At 43.8% G+C, this 20,843-nt stretch overlaps 1 protein-coding gene across 5 annotated transcripts in view; it reads left to right on the forward strand.

The window, feature by feature from the left end:
* Positions 1-1,397: 1,397 nt before the first annotated feature.
* The window catches only part of dhx15 (DEAH (Asp-Glu-Ala-His) box helicase 15), a 156,353-nt gene continuing 136,907 nt past the window's right edge, over positions 1,398-20,843 (forward strand). For 2 of the 5 annotated variants that reach the window (XM_069925046.1, XM_069925050.1), the window contains exon 1: positions 1,718-1,990. In XM_069925046.1, coding sequence (XP_069781147.1) covers positions 1,920-1,990 — 71 coding nt within the window. In that variant the 5' untranslated portion in view covers positions 1,718-1,919. Of the gene's footprint in view, positions 1,436-1,716; positions 1,991-2,161; positions 2,329-20,843 lie in introns of those variants that run through there. The other 3 variants (XM_069925047.1, XM_069925051.1, XM_069925049.1) reach the window with 3 other exon arrangements.

Raw genomic sequence — 20,843 nt, forward strand, 5'->3', positions numbered from 1 at the left:
TACAGCAGATCCTTGGTAATCCCAGGGGAGTTCTTGGCCGCCACCAAGGATCCGGAAACCCCCATTGTTGGACTAAAACAACTGAGGGAAAAACTGCGTACCCTAGCCCCTCCACAGCCCTCGCCGCACGGCCAGCCCAAATCTTTCCTCCTCACGGAAATGGACATCTGTGAATACATTTTTGTGTGAAGGGTAGCGCACCAGGCACCCTTCCAATGGCCAGACAAGGGACTGTACAGAGTTCTCAGGCATAATGGGTTGACATTTGTATTGGACATTGCTGGCAAGGGGAAACCTTCACCCTCGACCACCTGAAAACGACCCATATAGACATTAGCCAGTCAGTCAAGACTCAGCCCCTGTGACGCAGATGTAGGCCGCCCAAAGCGGCAATGGTCACTTTGTTTGCTGGTTCTGGGGTGGGGGGGTGGGAAATCATGTAGTCGCCCATGAACCAAGTCACAACCCGGCTCACCAAATGGTCGGTGAACGCAGCGATCAAGAGGGCCTCACAGGGCTGTTGGCCCACGTGACCTCCCACACAGTGGGAAATAGTAGGCAACAACGGAAATGCCTGGGAGTCGGAGGCCGGTGCTGTGATGGTGTCACTCCTGTCGTCAGAGGCAGGGAGTGAATATAAACAGAGCTGGCAGAGCAATAAATCAGTCTTCAACCTCAACTCAACTGTATGTGTATCGTTCTTACTTCACACTTTGCGTAACGCACATTTATTGTCCTGACATGCAAGTCGCCTTCTCCAAATATGCTGTTATATCAGGTCAACATTTACAACAATTTCAGTTTTATTTTGGATTTAGATTTAGTTACAAGACATTTACTCCTTTCATATGTAACCTGAATTCAGAAGCAGTTTCAATTGCAAGTTTATCAAGAAAACTTTATCAAGTACTTGAAGGGAAAATTTGTGCAGGGCTTTGGTGAAAAAGAGGAGGGGTAATTGAATGAATAAAAATGGAATAGATTATAGGTCTTGTTTTCATTCTATTTTCAGGTAATTTTACACCATTTTTAAAAAAAATTGTGCCATACACTGCTAAAAAAAAAGCTCCCCACTGTGTTTGAGCCCACCAGAAAATAGATTCATAGAGTACTTGATTGTCCATGGTCGGGTTAATCGTGAGGTAAAAGCTGAAGTAGTATTTTATTACTCCAAATGAATAACACTATTTCTAATTATAGTTTCTTGCAAATTGAAATTTGACTTGGCTTATTCCTGTTTCGTGAGTAGAACTTGCCTCTTTTCACAGACATCCACAATATATTGCATTTGAACTCAACATTGACAGTACCATATGGCATCCAGTATCAGGATGACAAGATGATCATGCAATTCGTTCCAAGGTCAGTCTTGGTAAGACTTGAAACCACAGAGAAGATGTCCCGAGAGGGGAATGACATTTTGCTCCCAGAAACGGTAAACAAATAACGATTGTGCGGAATTCACCCCATCTCAGTACAGGCCGCATCGAGTCGTGGAAAGCTGGGAATACAAATCGCAAGTGTCCTTCAAGAGCGATTCTCTGCCCGCCCCCCCCAACCCAAAAAAGCTCCCACCTTTATTGTGTGACCTGTAACGTGGTCGTACGAGAACGAGGGACGCCGCTGCTCTGCGAGCCGCCATTTTGTGGAAGTGCTGGGAAGCCGGGCGTGCTTTGGGGCCTGTTGCTGGTCGCGGCTGCGAGGGTTGGTGGGGTGGGGGGGGGGGGGAGAGAGAGAGAGAGAGAGAGTGTGTGTTGCTCGTTAATATCCGGAGCACGAGAGTGAACGGGAAAGAAGGGCGGAGACAGAGCCGAACGAGTTAACCGAAGGAGGCGCTGCCCGAGGCCGAGCTTGTGAGAACACGGAACAAGAGGGGGAGAGACCGGCGGGACGGAGTCACCGTTCTCGAACAGTGAGGCATGTCGAAGCGGCACCGCGTGGACCTGGGGGACGATTACTCGTCCAGTAAGAAGCGCGTCACCTCGGACGGGTAGGTTAATCCGCGGTGTACTGCGCCGACGGCAGACTGCATCCTAGCCGCTTCCTTGAATGCACTCGCTCGGCTTCGGGCCACGCTGAAGCAGCGGGGCCTTGTCCGCCAAAAAGTTTTTTTTCCCAAAAGGGGTGGGGGTTGGAGAGGGGCAGCGCGCGGGCGGGCGGGCGGACGGCCCGAGGAAACGGAGCGGAAGGGGGTGGCCGCGGCGATCCCGTTTCTTCCTCTGGCCGAGCCAGCGAGCACTCGTGCGGCGAGCCGGGAGCGGGAGGAGGCTGCGAGGCCGAGGCCTGCGAAGAGACCAGACCGTGTCGCCTGCCCATGTCTCGTTTCAGGTCAGTCAGTCCCTTTCGGGTTGTTGCCCTGCCTCCAGCCGCCGCGACGTGTGCGGTTCATGGGGAAGCGGTCCCCGCTCTTGCTTATCCACATGGCTGGGCCACGTTTCCAAGGCCACACGGGCTCTTCTCCTCTTCCTCCAGAACCTGGGTGGAGAAGTTCAACAGTTTGGTGTCCTCCCTCCCTCCAAGCTCTCGATTTGGTGGCGGGACCACGCTTTAAGTTTTCTACACGTGACTAATTTCTCTTAAGTTTGATTCTTTTCGTGTAGGTGCCTGAACATCTTAGGAAGAGGCGCAGACTGGCTATAAATCCTGCTCCTTTTTACAAAGGATAAGATATAGCAACAGTGGGAGGATGACACGAAATGCATCAATATTTTTTAGATTTATTCCAACAGAAATAGTCTCTTTCTTCCCCCTCCCCATCTTGTGCTATGAATGCTGGGTAGGCCTTGATAATTGTAAGTAAAATGGTGCCTATTACTGTTTCATGTAGGAACATAAGCAAAGCAGACAAAATGGGCCATCTTACCCATCAACCTGATTTTCTGTTTGGCTGGTTTAGGAATTGGCTCCTTTGTTACTGTGACAGTTTTCAGAGCTTTTGTTATTTTGCCTAAATGCCAGCCCAGCTATGGTTTTTTTTCCAAAACAAAGGAATGGCAGAATAGTTCATTTTCCAAGTTCTGTCTTTACGTGAGAACTCAATTTATGTACCAGATCGCGGGTAGTACTGAGAACGAGTACAGAAAAATCAGAAATGGAGGAAATTATTCTTAGTCCAAAAAATGATACTGAAAGTGGATAAATTTCCAAGCAAAGCACACGCAATGGGCCAAAAAGGTTGCTGTTTTAAGGTCCAACCCTTCATCGACACTGAAGAAATGTAGGACAGGGTTTTCCCAGCATTTGATGATCAGCATCCCTGAATACTGCGAGGTAACCGGAATCTGATAGATCTGAGAATGACAAATGTAACCAACCTATTTTGAAAAGAGGAGGGAGGGATAAAAACAGTTATGTATATTGTTGGCTAATCATGCACAATAGGAAATATATAAAGATTGTATAAATGGGACACCCAGATTGATTTGAAAACAGGTTTTTTTTAAGATGACAGTATGAAACTGGATCAGATTTTAAGCTGAGAAATAGATGTAGAGAAGCCATCAAACTGAGGATAAATAAAGTTGCAAATTCATAGCAGATGTAGTATCAATATGAAGTTGCAACTAGTGAAAAATCAGAATGATCAAGTAATTTTAATTAGTGATGATTGGGAAATGTTCATGTTGAAAGGGACCAGACTACCCTTGCACACTTTTCACTGAAAGCAACCATAAGCCAGAGCAGGGTCAAATGGGCTTCTGTTTTTTTTTGTTTCTTTTGTAAATCAATTCCAATGTTAAATACTTTTTCAGATCACATACTTGCAAATCAATTTTATTTTGTAATCCTCACTGAAGTTTAGAGGTTAATCACAGAAGAGGGAAAGGATGAGGAGGAATAAAGAAATTTGAAAGTGGCCTTGACCAGAGGCATTGGCTGCGAGTGTGGGTGATTGTTATAGGTGCATTTTTTTTTTGTTGGTTCAAGAAAAAGAAAGGGGGTTATATTAAAGAACAGCTCAATTTTTTTTAACAAGAGTGGTTGGAACTTGGCTGTGTTAAGGACTTGGTTCAATCTTAGAATTTATAAGGCTGGGTGTGATATCCAGGAGTTGGCATGAAAAAAGCCATAGAGTACTTTTAAAACAAGCATGGCTGCTGTGCATTTGAGGTTGGTGAACTCAGATGCTGGATGACTGGGTCTTGGTATAATAGGATCTAGGCAGTGTAGTTCCAGATGAACTCGATTAAGGGTGGAGTTGGCCAGGAGAGCTTTTAACATTGTGGAGTTCAGATAAAGGGTCTCGGCGTTTGGTGAGAGTGGGTAGGAGTTTAGACACATGATATTTGAGATTGAACTAGTTGGTCTGGGAGAGGAATGTGTTTGTGATTAATCTCAGGGTTAAATATAATATCCAACATTGAGGAATATTAGGGATGATATTTGTAGCCGTCAAAGAGTTGAATTGGTAAATGTTTTATGACATCTTAAGAAATCGAGGACCCAGAGGCCATTTGGTATCTTCCACTTGTTCTGGTGTTAGATCAGGTGGATTATCTTGAGGCTACTTAAATTCAATAACCTTGTTTTCATTAATTCCCCTTATCATTGTTCCTCTCCCTTCAAGCCCTCCTACACTCAAGTCCATGGTTTCTCCACTTTTTTGAATATTTTTTTTGATTTTCCAGAGTCTCTTGCAAATCCATTAAAACAAAATATTACATTCTTTCCCTGTAATATGATTTACAGAGTCCTTATTTTCCCCCTCCTTGCACCTTCCCTTCTTTATCCCTTAAATTATACAAATATAAAAATACAAAAACCACTTAAATAACGACAAAAACAATGACCCTCCTCTAGGCTAGAGGACCTTGGATGTTAAATAAAAACTGGTAGGGTCAAAAACACCGTCATCTGCGCCACATTCCCTATTCAGATTGTTTCTTTTGTCTTATTCAGTGGTGGGGGGAGGGGGTTGTGAGTTGTATCTGTGTGCATCTATGTGCTTCAGATATAGTTGCCACACATCAACAAATGTGTCCTATCCATAAATTGTAGGTGATTTTTTTCCCAAAGGGAATACAATTTCATTATTCCATCGTGCAATATTTAGCTGGGAGTTGGGCTTCCACATTACTGCTATACAATTCCTGGCTACTGACAAGGTGATCTTCACAAATTGAATGTGGTGTTTGGACAGTCTAACCTGTATGTTCCCCCCCCCCCCCCCCCCCCCCCCCCCCCATGGTTTCTCCCCAACTTTCTATTCTATTCCACTCTTTTCCATTTGCATCTGAACACAGAAATTTAAAGCACAAGAACTAATTTGGGCTATTCTGTTCATTGGTGAATGGTGCTTGCATCTTCAGGTTTCTCAATAGCTATTTGAAAGTCCCTTTTCTCTTTCTCCTCAACCCTTTCTTAGCTGACCTATTCATCATGTGCATTATGATTTACAAATTTGAATAGTACAGGGGCAGTGGATGATGACTTCCAAGTTGCCATTGTGCACTTTGGGGATTTGTTTTTTGCACATTTCTTCCTGAACATTGGACAACTGGAAAAATGTGATGTAGTAGAAATTGTTAATGCTTTTATGATGTTTGTAGGTAAGATATAGATTTGCAGACCTTCATAGGGACAAAGGACACCTATACAGCTACAGCCAGACAAAGGACGATTTGGATACAGCGAATTGTTTGGGAAGAACTGAAATGCACAATGGTGTGGTCACCTATGGCAAAAATGGCTGCCAGGATGAAAAGGATGTTCATTTATCCAAATCACAAGAAAAGATGGGGAGGACAATTAGGTAAAGTTGTTAGAAAGGTATGTGGCTTGCAGAGGTACAGCTCAAATATTGGGAAGTTGTATTAAAACTTTAGCTGCTTACTGGCCAGAAGGGGTCTGTTTTGTCTATTCGGTCTTTGCTACACCTCCTGACAGAGCAACCCCTTTAGTCCTACTCTCACTCTTGTATGTATCATCTTTTTTTCTAAAAATAATTAATCAACATTAAGACAGCAGCAGGTCTTTGGCATGTATAGCACCTAGGAGAAATCCAGGTGACTGCAGGGAGAATATGCAAATTCCATCTGAGGTTGCTGGAGAAGTGATGCAACGAGATCACTGGTTATACTACTTTGGGTACAGTTGGAGTACTTTGAAGCATTCTGGTCACCAGGTTGTAGGAAAGATGTGATACAGTATTACTGTGGGGGAGTGGCTGAAATTTAGGGATAAAGCCAGTGCTGGAGAATTATGATCGAGAAGAGGAAGGCTCAGTTGTGGCACTTTTGGAACAAAGGAAACAAAGCAAGATATGATTGATATGTATAAAGTTAAACAAATTATAAGCATGATGAACATATTCAACTTGTAAGCCTTTGCAGAGGGCATAACCTACAAGGTTTCTTTCTTCTTTGGCTTGGCTTCGCGGACGAAGATTTATGGAGGGGGTAAAAAGTCCACGTCAGCTGCAGGCTCGTTTGTGGCTGACAAGTCCGATGCGGGACAGGCAGACACGATTGCAGCGGTTGCAAGGGAAAATTGGTTGGTTGGGGTTGGGTGTTGGGTTTTTCCTCCTTTGCCTTTTGTCAGTGAGGAATAACCTACAAGGTTATTCACTAATAAATGGGATTAATTTAAAGTCCAATTTTTCGTTAGCATTGACAAAATGGGCTGAGTTCATCCTGTGGCATAACTTTTGGTGAAATGTGGTGTGACTTTGATAAAGATGTTTCCTGTCTGGTGAAGCAAAAATCTGATTTGAAGTTTTCCAGTATGGAAAGTGAGCACTTTTGGGGAGAATGAAACTGCATTGACTTAGTAGCTGTAATTTTGCAATCAGAAAGTTGAATTGTGATTATTTTGAAGTGAGGCTGGATGAAGGCAAATGTGATGGTGGTTTGGGCCACGATTCAAGGAGCTAGTACAGTGGTTTTCAAACATTTTATTTCCATTCACATACCACTTTAAATATTCCCTATGATTAGTAAGGGATTGCTTTAAGTGATCTGTAGGTGGAAAGAAAGTTTGAAACCACTATTTTAATCATAACTAATTGATTCGTTAAGAGCATGGTTTCATAACTCCAAAGGAAATGGGCCAATGATCATTTTTCTCAAGCAAAATATTTCAGTAACAATTGGGTCTAGAGCAGTGATTTCCTTCCCACTCGCATACTATCTTAAGCAATCCCTTATTAATCAGAGCACCAATGGCTCGGGATTACTTAAAATGGTAAGTGAGTGGAAAGAAAAAATGTTGAGAACATGAGATTATTAAGGGAAATGTGCAAGCAGGCAGATGGAGGCTAATTTTATTGGCACACGAGATTAGTTTGGGATGATGAGGATTTGGAGAGGAACTAGACAAGTTTAGAATTGGGCATAGACACCTTGTGGGAATTGGTGGAGATAGTTAAACAGATCTGAATCATTATGGATAGAGGTGTCCTTGCACTTGCTGAAAGTGCATCTGAAGATGAGTGTTTGCCCTCTTATACATCTGGTCTAGTTTTCTTTGAGTTGTACAGGTACTTGATCCTTTATCTGGAACCCTTGGGAGACAGTGTATTCCGAATTTTGGAAAGCCCACCTTAATTGCCCTGCCGTATCCATCCCCACCCACTTCCAGTCCTTCGGCCTCCTCCCCCGAGCATTGGCCACCTCTCTTCCCGCTTTCCAGATTTTAGATATCCGGATAAAGGAACATGTGCCTGTACTATCAAAGACCAGGTAGTCAAGAAGTTGTTCTGTGTAACTTTTAGAAGGTGGTATAATTGGTAATTATTGATCCTGGACAAAGTAGACATGTATTAGCTGTGTGACTCCTCATTTGTACAATGGCAAATTATCAGGAACATATTGAAAGGTTTTCATGATTTTCATTGTACTGGAGAAATTTAGTATTCTTCACTTTACTCAATTGGTAGAACAGTGCTGGAGCTTGGTGATCAATACAGTAATTTCCTGTGAACTTTTCATTGATCATTCAACAAGAACTCGGCTTTATCAATGTGTCTTCTTGTGTATCTGTGTTTCCATTGTACTATTTTTAGTTTGGTTTCATTTTTAGAGGTGACTTCAAAATGTGAACCATATGTAGCCTTGATTGTTACAACAAAACATAATCTTTCAAGATAAAATGTTGCGAGCCCAGATGACCCCAAAACCCAGCAGCAATAGATATTCACCTAGACAAATGGTTACTTAAACAAAAGTTGCTTTTAATTATCTTTACACATGAAAATAGAATCAAACTTTAACTTTTCACTATTGACTTACTTACTTAACTTAACCCCCTTCTAATTCTAAGCACAAGTGTATGTAATGTGTGTGTGTAAGTTCAGAAAATTTCTTTGGTTCACAGTCCAATCTCACTTCTCATTCCTCCAAGTTCATTGGTTGCAGGCAATTCTTATACTGTGCACAGAATTTAACATTTATAAAGTTCACCAGGGTTTGGTGCTTGAAAGGTAAATGGTTACTGCTCAGGAAGGTTCTTGTTGGTTTTCAGAGAGATTTGTTGTTCCAGGACATCCACAACTGATGTACTTCCTTCAGCCACTTCAGAGACTTGCTGACGAAACTTGCCCCTACAGGGTTTTCCAGATGATAACCTCTTTCCTCAGGTCACCACAGAGTTCCTTTTTGTTTCACTTATTCTAAGTGAAACATTAGACAGCCAGTCCTCTTGCATGAACCACAAGGGCTTTGACCAGGCCGTTATCCAAATTGGGGCTTTCCACGAGCTTGCCAGCTTGTCCTGTTCCAATCCCAGCTTCTCTCTTCTCTCTCACACACACACCACATGATCCTCTTAGAACAAATCCAGACAATTTGCGGCTCCCAACAAGATATTTCATATGTTGCCTTTTTTAAACAACAATCCATTCGTGAAGTCTCTTTGGCTCTTGAAAAAGATGTGGAGCTGATGTATCTAGCATTAGCAGAGCTCCAGTATTTCAAATAAGATCTTTTTTAAAATGTTTGTGTGTAACCTACTCTCACAAACCTTTCCCAATTTATCTCCCAAAAACATTTCTATATACTCTGTCACAAACATTATTACTGTTATTGCAGTTCCTGTTGGTAGGAAAGTGAAGGAAATTTCTTTCTGTCAAATGTTATAGTAAATTGAAATTTGAAGCTCTTGCTATCCTTTTTCATGGATAATGTACAAAAGAAACCTATGCAGATGATTTTTAACACCAAAATTGTACCAGTTGAAAGTGGACTTTTTAAATTGAAATGGAGACGATGAAGTTAATGATTTTCAAATAGAGTAGCAGCAAATGTAATGACCCTTTTATAGGTGATGGTTGGGTGTGGGGGAGATTTGGATTATTTAACTGTTTTACTTTTGCATGTTAATGACAAAGATTGAAGTCTTCTGTTAGTGCCACTCTTCTAGTTTGAGTGGTCTTGGAGTGGGGCTTCTCATAAGAGGATGAGAATATCACGTTTAATTTATTGGAAATGTGGAGGTTGACCTTGAAGCACTTTCTCTCCCTGAGAATGCTTGTATTAATGGACTTCGAAACTGTATGCAAGTTTGATGTCAGGCATGTGGATGAAGTGACCTAGCTCTTGAAGTTGATTGTATGATCAGAGTCTCCATGCTGGTGACATTTGCCTAGAAGATTGCGGCCATTGCTTTGCTCTTTTGCCAATGGATTAGGAAGATCTTGTTGAGGCAATGTTGGTAGTTCTTTGCTTTGTGTGCTTTCACTGGGAATGTATGTCTAAGTTGACATTTTTATTTGATTGTGCAAAATCTTAGTATTTTCTGCCAATAATTACTTTTGTTATTTTTATTCCTCATACAACTTAGTTGTACAGCACGGAACAGTCCCTTTGGCCCAACTTGTCCATGCTAACCAAGTTGGCATTCTAGACTCTTCCCATTAAACTTTTCTTACAAATAGCAACAAAAACATTTCCCCCTTCTATACAAATACATCCGGACATCGTCAGAGTTTACATATCTTCAATACATTACAACTCCGATTCTCCAAAATCCTCAGTTATCCAAAAAATTTTTAAAAATTGGAAAAATGAGGATATCTGAAACAAATCTGAGATCCTCATTTACCTGAAAGGTTTTGAATCTGAACTGAGCGGTGACCTTAGGATCCAGGCAGCGGCAGCTGTGGGCTTCGGGCTCCTGGCATGAGTGGGGTCTCTGTGGGGAAGAGTTAGTAATTGGTGGTGGCCAGCATTTTTTTGGGTGAGAATTAAACATTATTTTAATGCTTAGAAATCCTTACCCTGTTGTTGGTTGTTGTTTAAACACTATTACAAGTGATTTGCTTTTGCTACTGGGCTGTTTTTAAAAAGTGACTGGTTCTTCGAAAAATTAAAAAAAAATCCAAAATAGACATCGTCCCGACCATTTCAAATAGTTGGAGTTGTACTGTACATAGAATACAGTTGGGGAAATTACTTTTGGGTATGTATGATATTAGGATTTACATTCCTTTTTATTGTATGTAGTCCAGGTTGGCTGCCAGATTTTTACAAAAGTAATTCTTATTCTTTAAATTGTTTTTTTTTCCCCATTGATATGCAGCTGTCATTTCCGTAGTCCATCAAGTGGAAGGGAGTCTGACTTCCAAGTGATCTCAATGCAATTTTTTTGCTATTTTTAGAAATGAGATGTTATATTTAGTCTTGTTTGTTGCTTATTTCAATAAAATTGCCTATTAGATAGACCTCTGGGTCGTCAGCGAAGGCCACTCCTGTGGTCCTGCTTAATTTTTCTGTGATATATTGCCAAAATGGCCTCACCCTTATACACTACCACATGGCATGTGAAAAAAAGTTCCTATTTCAGGCCCACGCCTGAATTTTCGTGGAGAAAATTATACTGAACTCCATATCTTGCATTTATTATTGATACTATCCGTACACATACTGACCAGCTTCTTTCTGAGATTGCTACACCCAAGTCCGACTCCCATCTTTCCCTTGACCTCTGTAAACCTGGTTTTGCCCTTTCACTTTGGAGATCATAATACATTTTTGTTATAAATTTGGGTGTATTTCTTCATCCATACAGTTTGTTCTGTAGCTGAACGCTACAAAGAAACACAGTGTGGCAGGTTAAGCTCACTCCTTTATTAGTGCTGGAAAGGTTGCTTTTATACTGTTCAAGTTCCTGCCATTTTTGCTGATTGACTGAGTCATTCATATGAATAATGATAGCGGGTGGGAACATCCATGCATATGAATGACTTTCTTCCCCACTCTGTTTCTGCTGAGTTAGCTGGTCAGCTTGACCAACGCCATTTTAGGGTTGTTGGTCTGATGCTGCCCCAGCTTCTACCCCCGCCAATCCGTTGTCCTGGGAGTCACTTTAGTGATCTCTGTTTCCGTCTGCTGCTGTGCGATGTGCTGGCCCGATCTCCGCAATTGCGGGCCGCCACAGTTTCATTTCACTATTTTAGGTGGGGTCAATGTTGGTCTTTATCTTCCTCTTAGGAACAATCTTAGCTAAAGAAAAAATTGGTCTCATTGGCCACTCTGTATTTGTTTTAGTTCAAAGGATACGAGTTCCTTCTGTCTAACAGTCTTTAATATTATCTTATTCCATTGTCATACTACTGTTACAAGCCCAAAGAACCCCAAAACCCAGCAGCAATAGACATTCATCAAGACGTGGCTTTCAAAAGTTATTTTTAATCAACTTCAAATATGAAAATGGAATCAAAATTTAACTTAACTCTATTCTTATTCTATACTTTATACTAACCCAAATTACCCCTTTCTAATTCTAAGCTCACGTGTGTGTAAATTCAAGGAAAGTTCTTTGGTTCACTGTTCTATCTCACTTCTCCTTCTTCCAAGTTCTCTGGTTGCAGACAATCAATACTGTGCACAGAATTTAACATGTATAAAGTTCACCAGGCTTGGTGCTTGAAAGGTAAATGTTTACCGCTCAGGAAGGTTCTTGTAGGGTTTGCAGAGAGAGATATTTGTTGCTCCAGGATTTCCACCACAGAGGTACCACCGCGAGTCACCTCAATGTCTCGCTGATGAATCTTGCCCCATCGGGGTCTTCTACCTTTTTCTTCAAGCTACCACAGAGTTCCATTCCTTCCTCTATTTCAAGAGAAACATCAGACAGATAGCACTTCCAGCCATCTACTGCTCTGGAACTTGCTTTCATCAGTTTCAAACAGTTTTCTCTGGATTGCACTTTTCAGTTATTTGTCAGTGTCTGACCGACCGACCGACTCTCTTTTCCAACTGAAACTCCAAAGAGAGCATATGACTCGTGTCTTGCAAAAGACCTTCTCCAGCAAACAACAGGAGCTCTTCTGCTCCCATCTGTTGTTAGATAAACAAAATACAGGAGAGACCTTTCTATGAGTACTTTGCAGAAAGGGTACTGATAGACAGCATGACTCCAGCAAGACAGTGGTCAAGCATTTTATGACATCTGTTCAATTTCACATCAACTTGTGAAAGGTGCTTACATTCTCCAGAGATCTTGCAATGTGAATTCTTCAGTCTTTCAAATAAGATCTGTTTTAAAATGTGTTTATGAATAGGCACTTTCAAGTGGCCAATTGCCTGCTTGTAAAGCTGTATATTTTTGCAATGTGCGGCCGCCCCAGCCCTCTTCTCCCCCGCCGGCCGCCCCAGCCCTCTTCTCCCCCGCCGGCCGCCCCAACCCTCTTCTCCCCCGCCGGCCGCCCCAGCCCTCTTCTCCCCCGCCGGCCGCCCCAGCCCTCTTCTCCCCCGCCGGCCGCCCCAGGCCTCTTCTCCCCCGCCGGCCGCCCCAGCCCTCTTCTCCCCCGCCGGCCGCCCCAGCCCTCTTCTCCCCCGCCGGCCGCCCCAGCCCTCTTCTCCCCCGCCGGCCGCCCCAGCCCTCTTCTCCCCCGCCGGCCGCCCCAGCCCTCTTCTCCCCCGCCGGCCGCCCCAGCCCTCTTCTCCCCCGCCGGCCGCCCCAGCCCTCTTCTCCCCCGCCGGCCGCCCCAGCCCTCTTCTCCCCCGCCGGCCGCCCCAGCCCTCTTCTCCCCCGCCGGCCGCCCCAGCCCTCTTCTCCCCCGCCGGCCGCCCCAGCCCTCTTCTCCCCCGCCGGCCGCCCCAGCCCTCTTCTCCCCCGCCGGCCGCCCCAGCCCTCTTCTCCCCCGCCGGCCGCCCCAGCCCTCTTCTCCCCCGCCGGCCGCCCCAGCCCTCTTCTCCCCCGCCGGCCGCCCCAGCCCTCTTCTCCCCCGCCGGCCGCCCCAGCCCTCTTCTCCCCCGCCGGCCGCCCCAGCCCTCTTCTCCCCCGCCGGCCGCCCCAGCCCTCTTCTCCCCCGCCAGGGGGCAGAGCGATCAGTGTGGGGACATTCCACTCCCTGTGTTTTTATTTGCCACCCTGATGTCTTTTTGCTAACTGGTTCATGTGTAAATTGTTCTGCACCACCATGACCTGTGTGATTATATATTTCTCCTGATGCCTCTGCTAGTTCAAACTCTGCTGGTTTGATTCCTCTCTGAGCACTCAAGGTTTGGCGTGGCTATGGGCAGATTATCAACAAACATTTGATGTTCGTTGCCTGCTTTGGAAAGCAACAAATTAATCTGTCCCTCATATAATGGGATTAGTATGGGGACAGCCCGCACTGGCCGCTGCAGTCCAGAAAACCCAAAGAGATAGGAGCTGGATTGCGCTCCGAGGCGCCTCCCGTGCAGCTGTCCCTTTCAGATGGCCAGCGCTGCGCTTTTACTGCTGCCACCTTAATGGCAGGCGCATTCTTAGCGGAGAATACATACTGCCAAGTGTCTATCCACACCCTCCGCTCATTCACCTTCCTTACAATGCTCCTAGCATTAAAGTATATGCATTTCAGAGATTTCTCACTTCATACTCTGTTTGCCCCTATCTTTATAAACTATCTATTGTGTTCTTTTTCTGTCATCTCCCCTCTATCTTCATACAGAGCATCTCCCTTTTCTATCACCTGCCTTTCTACCCCCAAACTCTTGTCTACAAGTTTTCTCTGTTTGCAATCTAACCTTCTCCTCCCCCCAACCATTCTAGTTTAGTCTCTTGAGTCGCCTTAGCAAATGTCCCTGCCAGGAACCTGGTGCAACCTGTCCTTTCTGTGCAGGTCCCACCTTCACCAAAAAAAAGGTCCCAGTGATTCAGAAGCTTGAATCCCTGCCCCTTGCTCCATCCCTTCAGCCACACATTCATCCTCCATGTTCTATTTCTGCTTACTGTTGCGTGGCACAGGCAGTAATCCCGAGATTACTCCCTTTTGTCCTTTTCAGCTCCCTACCTAACTCCCTGTACTCACTTTTCAGGACCTCTTCTCCCTTCCTCCCTACGTTGTTGGTACCTACATGTACCCTGACCTCTGGCTCATTTCTCTCCCACTTTAGGTTATCTTGGACACAAGCAGCAACATCCTAGACCCTGGCACCAGGGAGGCAAGCCACCATCCAGTTCATGTTACTGTGTCCACAGAATCTTCTATCTGTCCTAACTATAGAGTCCTCTATGACTACTGCCCTCCTCTTCCTTTCCCTACCCTTCTGAGTCACAGGGGCTGACCCTGTTCCAGAGGTACAGCCATTGTTGCTGTGTTCCCCCCCCCCCCCAACAGTACTTGTATTCTTTTCTTTGTTTGACCAAGGCAGGGCTAAAGTCCTGGAAAAACATTACTTTTTCATTGTCCACCATTAATGAGCCATTGTTTTTTTTTGAGTATTCGTATGCTGCTCCCAAGATCACATCCCACTCCTGGTAAATTAAGTCATGGTCGTTGATTGTCGGTTCTTCTAGGTCTGAGGGTCCGGTGCACCCTTTCAATTTGTAGCCTTGCATTTAGCTTGTTTTGCCTCAGCATTTGTGGGATCCATGTTTCAAAAAAGCTCACCAGGTCTTTCTCCTTGGTTCTTTCTCTCAGTCCAATAATATATTATTAGATCTGCTGAAATTTTCCATATGGTTGAATCGATCTTGTCTATCAGTCCTTTTCTACCTGTGTCCCATGTTTTTGCTTTTACTTCCAGTGTCTTTTGTCCACCTCAGCCTCCACTTGCGACATTCGTTCCATTAAGTTTTCCACGCTTTCTTTAATTTCCGATGTCTCAGCGCTGATTCAACACTCCTAAAGTACTACTCGTAAAGTTTCTATCTTGTTCAGGATATTGTCTATATCTTGGGCTGACACCCGCCACCACCAAGATCTGCTAGGTTCAACAGTTCCGAACAAGGCCCTTTCTGTACTACTCATCAGGTTTTCACTTGATGTTCCTTGCTGAGCTGCTGTTTCTTCACTTCTCACTTTTGGTTGTCTTGGTCATGTAGTACTAATTTTATCCATTTTTGATAATGAAATTCTGATTTTTGAACTTTCAAAACGTCTTTAATACTTTTTCTGGTGAGCTCTCTCAGAACACGTCTGCTCAGATCCTCTGCATGGCCATGCTCCCTCCCCTTCCAAGCCCTTCCTATCCAAATGACTGAATGTCATGATTTTACCCACTTCCAGGGTTTATTTTGGAAGCCTTTTCTGATTACAGGTCATCCTCTGAGGTCGAAGTTGTCCCAAGGTTTCCCCTTTAATTTGTCTCCTCTTGCCTTCAACGTATGTTCTCTGGGTATAGATCTGACTATTTGGAGAAAAAGACTGAACATTCACTTTAGTTATGTGGCTCATGATTTTTGTATACATTATTTGGGCTACCCTTCTGCTTCCTACACTCCAGGGATAAATACCCTGACCATTTAACTTCTCTGTATAGAGTCCTTCAGACCTGGCAACATCCTGGTGAATTTCATCTGCACGCCTTCCTACAGCTGAATGTGGCCTCACTAACACCATGTACAGAGGTTCCAACTTTTGTAGTCAGTAACCTGCTGAATGAAAGCAAGTGTGCCAGCTGCAATCTTCAACAATCTACCAATCTTGGTCACTTCTTTCAGGATCTATGCACCTGTATTCCCAGGCCTCTGCTGTTAAGAATGCAAATTCTCCTCTGCTTTGTCATGCAAAGTGCTGTACCTTAAATTCCATTGGCCACTGTTTGGTGGCTTGGGTGTCTTTCCTCACTGTCCACTGCACCAACAATTTTGAAGTGAATTGGAGATTTACTCCTGTTGATAACATTGCCATCCAAATCAATCAAGCAACAATGGACCCAGCACCAGAGCTTGTAGCACATGCACACCACTGCACACATGCTTCCATTCTGAAAAGTATCTCTCTGTGATTACCCTCTGACTCCTTTCAACAAGTTTATTCTGAATTCAGTTGGTCACCTTGTCTTGGAACTAACCTTCCAGACAAACTAGTTATGTGTGACCTTGTCAAGGTCTTGTTAAAGTCTATAGACACAGTGACCACCGTTGTACTCTCATCATTCCTCTTCGTTGACTCTTCAGAAATCTCGATCTGATTTGTGAGATGCTATCTCCCATGCACAAAGTTATGCTGACTCCCTTGAAACAGTTCCTGCCTATCCAAATCCCAGCAATAGTCCCTTTACTGATGTTAGGCACATTGGCCTGTAAATCCATGGTTTGTCTCTGCTGTCCTTTTTCAATAACACTACAACAATAACCACTCTGTGGTATTTTGGAATTTCACCTGAGGCAAAACATGATGTAAGTATCTCAGCTTGGCCCTCCACAATTTCTTCCCTAGTTTCTCACAAGGTCCCGAGGATGCCCTGTGGATTTCAGCTTAAATGTACTCCCAGGCTGCTTTGTTCTGGTTGTTCGTACACAGGTGCCTAACTATCTGGGATTGTTGGAACTGAACACCTGCTGTTGTTTGGAATCTTCTGGATTTTGGAATAATTTTAAAATGGCGATCCTTTTAAGCAAATGCGATGTTTCAAAATTGCACAAAATTGGCTGCGGGGTGTTAAGTGAATTTAGACTAATAAAGACCATAATATCACTAGTAGTTTAAAAAAAATTTAAAATAAAACTGGCTCAGACATCTTAAACAGTGCAAATACAGTAAATGCACATTACAGCTCAAACATCACGTCAGAATGAAATCGTTTTAAAGACTTCTTCCATAGAGGACTCTCCAAATATAACTGAGTTTTAAAAATGTTGCGCAAAATCAGTTTTCAGAGGCAGACCCCCCATCACCCACCCCCCGCTACTCAGTTCCCCACCCCCATGGGCAAACTCTCTGGTGAAAAGGTTACTCTTCATTCCAAGCACCCGGTAGGAGAGAAGCAGGTGGCAGCTGGCTCAATGCAGGATCAATCACCATCTTCCTTACCCACGCAGCTGGAACCCCTCTGTATCCCTGACACTGGCAGAGCGGTTCCAGCTGGATGGGGGATTATGGATAATGAGGAAGGTCATTGTCCTGTGTTGAGCCGTTGCCTCCAGTCATTGCAACGCTCTGGTGAACTCTGGGCTCGGCATCACTGCGCCCCTGCTACCTTATCGGAAGTTAAATGGGGGGAGGGGGGATGGGAAGAGCGGATGGCGGGGTATAGGAGTGAGGTGGTCAGGCATAATCATTAGCATATTGTTGCGGACAATAGACTTAGACAGGAAAAGTTCCGGATGGGAATTAGTTTCTAATTCCTGCAAGTGTGGTGGAATTTTCTGAGAAATTCCCATTCTGTATTGGCAGTGTAAAAAGCACATTTCATAAGCAGATGTCACCTACCAAAAAAAAAAGTGCCGGTTTTTGGAGGTTGCCAGTGTTCGGAATCCCGGACGAAAGGTCAGGTACCTTTATCTTGTATCTGCTTATGGTGTCTCTATCATATAATGAACTACAAGACTAGATAGGAGTGTTGGTCACAACATAACAATAAGTCACATTGGAAATGTGTTAATTTCCTATTCCAAAATATTGCACATCCCTGCTGATACCCCAGCATCCCTGCACTAGTGATACCATTCTGTTTTTTAAGATGGGTTATGAAACTGGGATCCCCTTTAGTATGTACGATGGAAAAGTTCCAGCAAAACAAATTCTTGGGGAGATGTGCCCATCGTACTGGATTCTGACTACCTTTGAAACAGTGATATTCAAATAATCTATTCATTGCCTCACTGATGTAGAAGGGCGCCATGGTTAGTGCAATACTATTGCAGCGCCAGTGTCCCAGGTTCGAAATCAGCGTTTTCTGTAAGGGGTTTGTACATTCTCCCTGTATCTGCATGGGTTTTCTCCATGTGCTCTGATTTCCTCCCACCCTTAATTGGATGTAGTTGAGGGGCATGGACTTGTGGGCCAAAAGGACCTGTGAGCATGCTCTGTGGAAATTGTCTCCTGTTTCCAGCATAACACTGTTACGTTGCGCTTCAAAACTCTATTAGTTCATTTGGTCCTGAATTGAATGCATTAAGCTCTCTTCGAAACCTCATGCTAAAGAGATTTTTTAATTTCAAACAAAACAGCAGTTTTTCATTGTCTAATTTATTGCTGCTGTTTTTCCCCTCAGTTGTGACCAAGTTGAACTACTTTTTGAGTTTCTCATGCGGTCCGGAAAAAATTCACCAATAATGGATGAAAGAATAAAACATTCCTGAGAATACATTTTCTGAGCACAAATCCCTCTTCTTTCATTTCCAATAACAAAATGTGTCTGTTAGCTGAATTGTAAAAGGCATTTATTCATTTAAACTGTATGGCCTTCTAAAGTCAACATGTTGACCTCTTTTAACCAATCAAGTGTTTTTGTTAGCAGTGAAAATCACCTAGTTACCAATTAAATGCTGTTCTAGAGTCTGTTCTTGACTGCTGGGACTCGAATGCTTTGAGGAATCAATGTGATTGAGATTATATGAAATAACTCCTTTGGCATTCAATTCTTTAACTTTGTGCTGCTGTAAACTTAACATTTTAACATCAATAACATTATAATATATGATTATTTTGTAGTGCTGTAATTATTGGAAAAGAATCACCTGATTAAGTGAACAAAATTGGCAAAAGTCATTTTCTTTAACATCTACTTGTATGATTTACTGAGCATTTTATTTCCTCATTCCTCAGTTTTATTCCTTGCATTTTTTGTATGTAATTTATTTTTGAATCCCTTGCTCTTTTCTGTTTTTGCTCAAGGTCCCTTTCCATTTGCGCACACTCTTGTTAACTGTTCAACTTGTTCTCTAGGAGACTTCAAAGCTGATTTTTTTTTCTCTCTTCTGGCTTTCTGCCATTCATTTTAAATGACTTTAAAAGCATATCTTGCAACCTAGCAAAATATGCAGGAAATTTAAAGTTTATTTGTTGTACTCCACATTCAGAATCGAGTAGGTTTAACAGGTGCTAAAGCTTGGATTCAGTCAGCGTTAGAGAAGTAAGCAGGTGTATATCAGCAACATTTGTGTAGACTTCCGTCAGCAACCAGCAGTATTTTATAGCAGTCCAATCAGTAAATTGTCAACTAATAGGCAGCAATAGATGATGGGATCAGGCAGAAGGATAATTAGAATGGTTCACGTACATTCCATTTCCCCTTTTTTTCCCTCCCCTATCCCTCTGCCACACCACAGCAACTGAATTGGAGTGGGAATTAATTAATAAAGAATAAAATGTTTGTAACATGGTTATTAATCAGAGGTGAATTAATTTTTACACTGGGAAAATCAACTGAGCAAAATTTGATCATAGTTCATTGAGTTCTTTTGGAACAGTGTTTTTGGAACATTGTCATTGGGAGTAAATATTCCTAGGCTGTGCATTGTTCAATAAGATTAGGTTAATTAGTAATTTTAGTGTAAAGGATCCTCTTGGGCAATGTTTCTTAACCTGTGGGTGACCTGATTTCCTCACTGATGAAACCCATGTGACAATAACTTCTTTCTCATGGATATGTGGAAATTAAGCTTTGGTGAAGCCAATCAAGTGGTCTCTGAGATTGCTGGCTGTCTCCTCTTGGGCCATTCTGCCTCTTGGGCCATTCTGCCTCTTGGGCCATTCTGCCTCTTGGGCCATTCTGCCTCTTGGGCCATTCTGCCTCTTGGGCCATTCTGCCTCTTGGGCCATTCTGCCTCTTGGGCCATTCTGCCTCTTGGGCCATTCTGCCTCTTGGGCCATTCTGCCTCTTGGGCCATTCTGCCTCTTGGGCCATTCTGCCTCTTGGGCCATTCTGCCTCTTGGGCCATTCTGCCTCTTGGGCCATTCTGCCTCTTGGGCCATTCTGCCTCTTGGGCCATTCTGCCTCTTGGGCCATTCTGCCTCTTGGGCCATTCTGCCTCTTGGGCCATTCTGCCTCTTGGGCCATTCTGCCTCTTGGGCCATTCTGCCTCTTGGGCCATTCTGCCTCTTGGGCCATTCTGCCTCTTGGGCCATTCTGCCTCTTGGGCCATTCTGCCTCTTGGGCCATTCTGCCTCTTGGGCCATTCTGCCTCTTGGGCCATTCTGCCTCTTGGGCCATTCTGCCTCTTGGGCCATTCTGCCTCTTGGGCCATTCTGCCTCTTGGGCCATTCTGCCTCTTGGGCCATTCTGCCTCTTGGGCCATTCTGCCTCTTGGGCCATTCTGCCTCTTGGGCCATTCTGCCTCTTGGGCCATTCTGCCTCTTGGGCCATTCTGCCTCTTGGGCCATTCTGCCTCTTGGGCCATTCTGCCTCTTGGGCCATTCTGCCTCTTGGGCCATTCTGCCTCTTGGGCCATTCTGCCTCTTGGGCCATTCTGCCTCTTGGGCCATTCTGCCTCTTGGGCCATTCTGCCTCTTGGGCCATTCTGCCTCTTGGGCCATTCTGCCTCTTGGGCCATTCTGCCTCTTGGGCCATTCTGCCTCTTGGGCCATTCTGCCTCTTGGGCGCACTACTGCACTGGGAATTTGGCAGTGCAGAATAGATACCGTCTTGGTGAATGATGTTTGTTGTAATTTTGTTTTGTGATTGTCATTTGTAATTTTAAAAAGTTTTTAAAAAAATGTAATTAACTTTAAAACTCAATTTATCTTT

Source organism: Narcine bancroftii, chromosome 3 (assembly GCF_036971445.1).
Source record: "Narcine bancroftii isolate sNarBan1 chromosome 3, sNarBan1.hap1, whole genome shotgun sequence".
NCBI classification, from domain to species: domain Eukaryota; kingdom Metazoa; phylum Chordata; class Chondrichthyes; order Torpediniformes; family Narcinidae; genus Narcine; species Narcine bancroftii.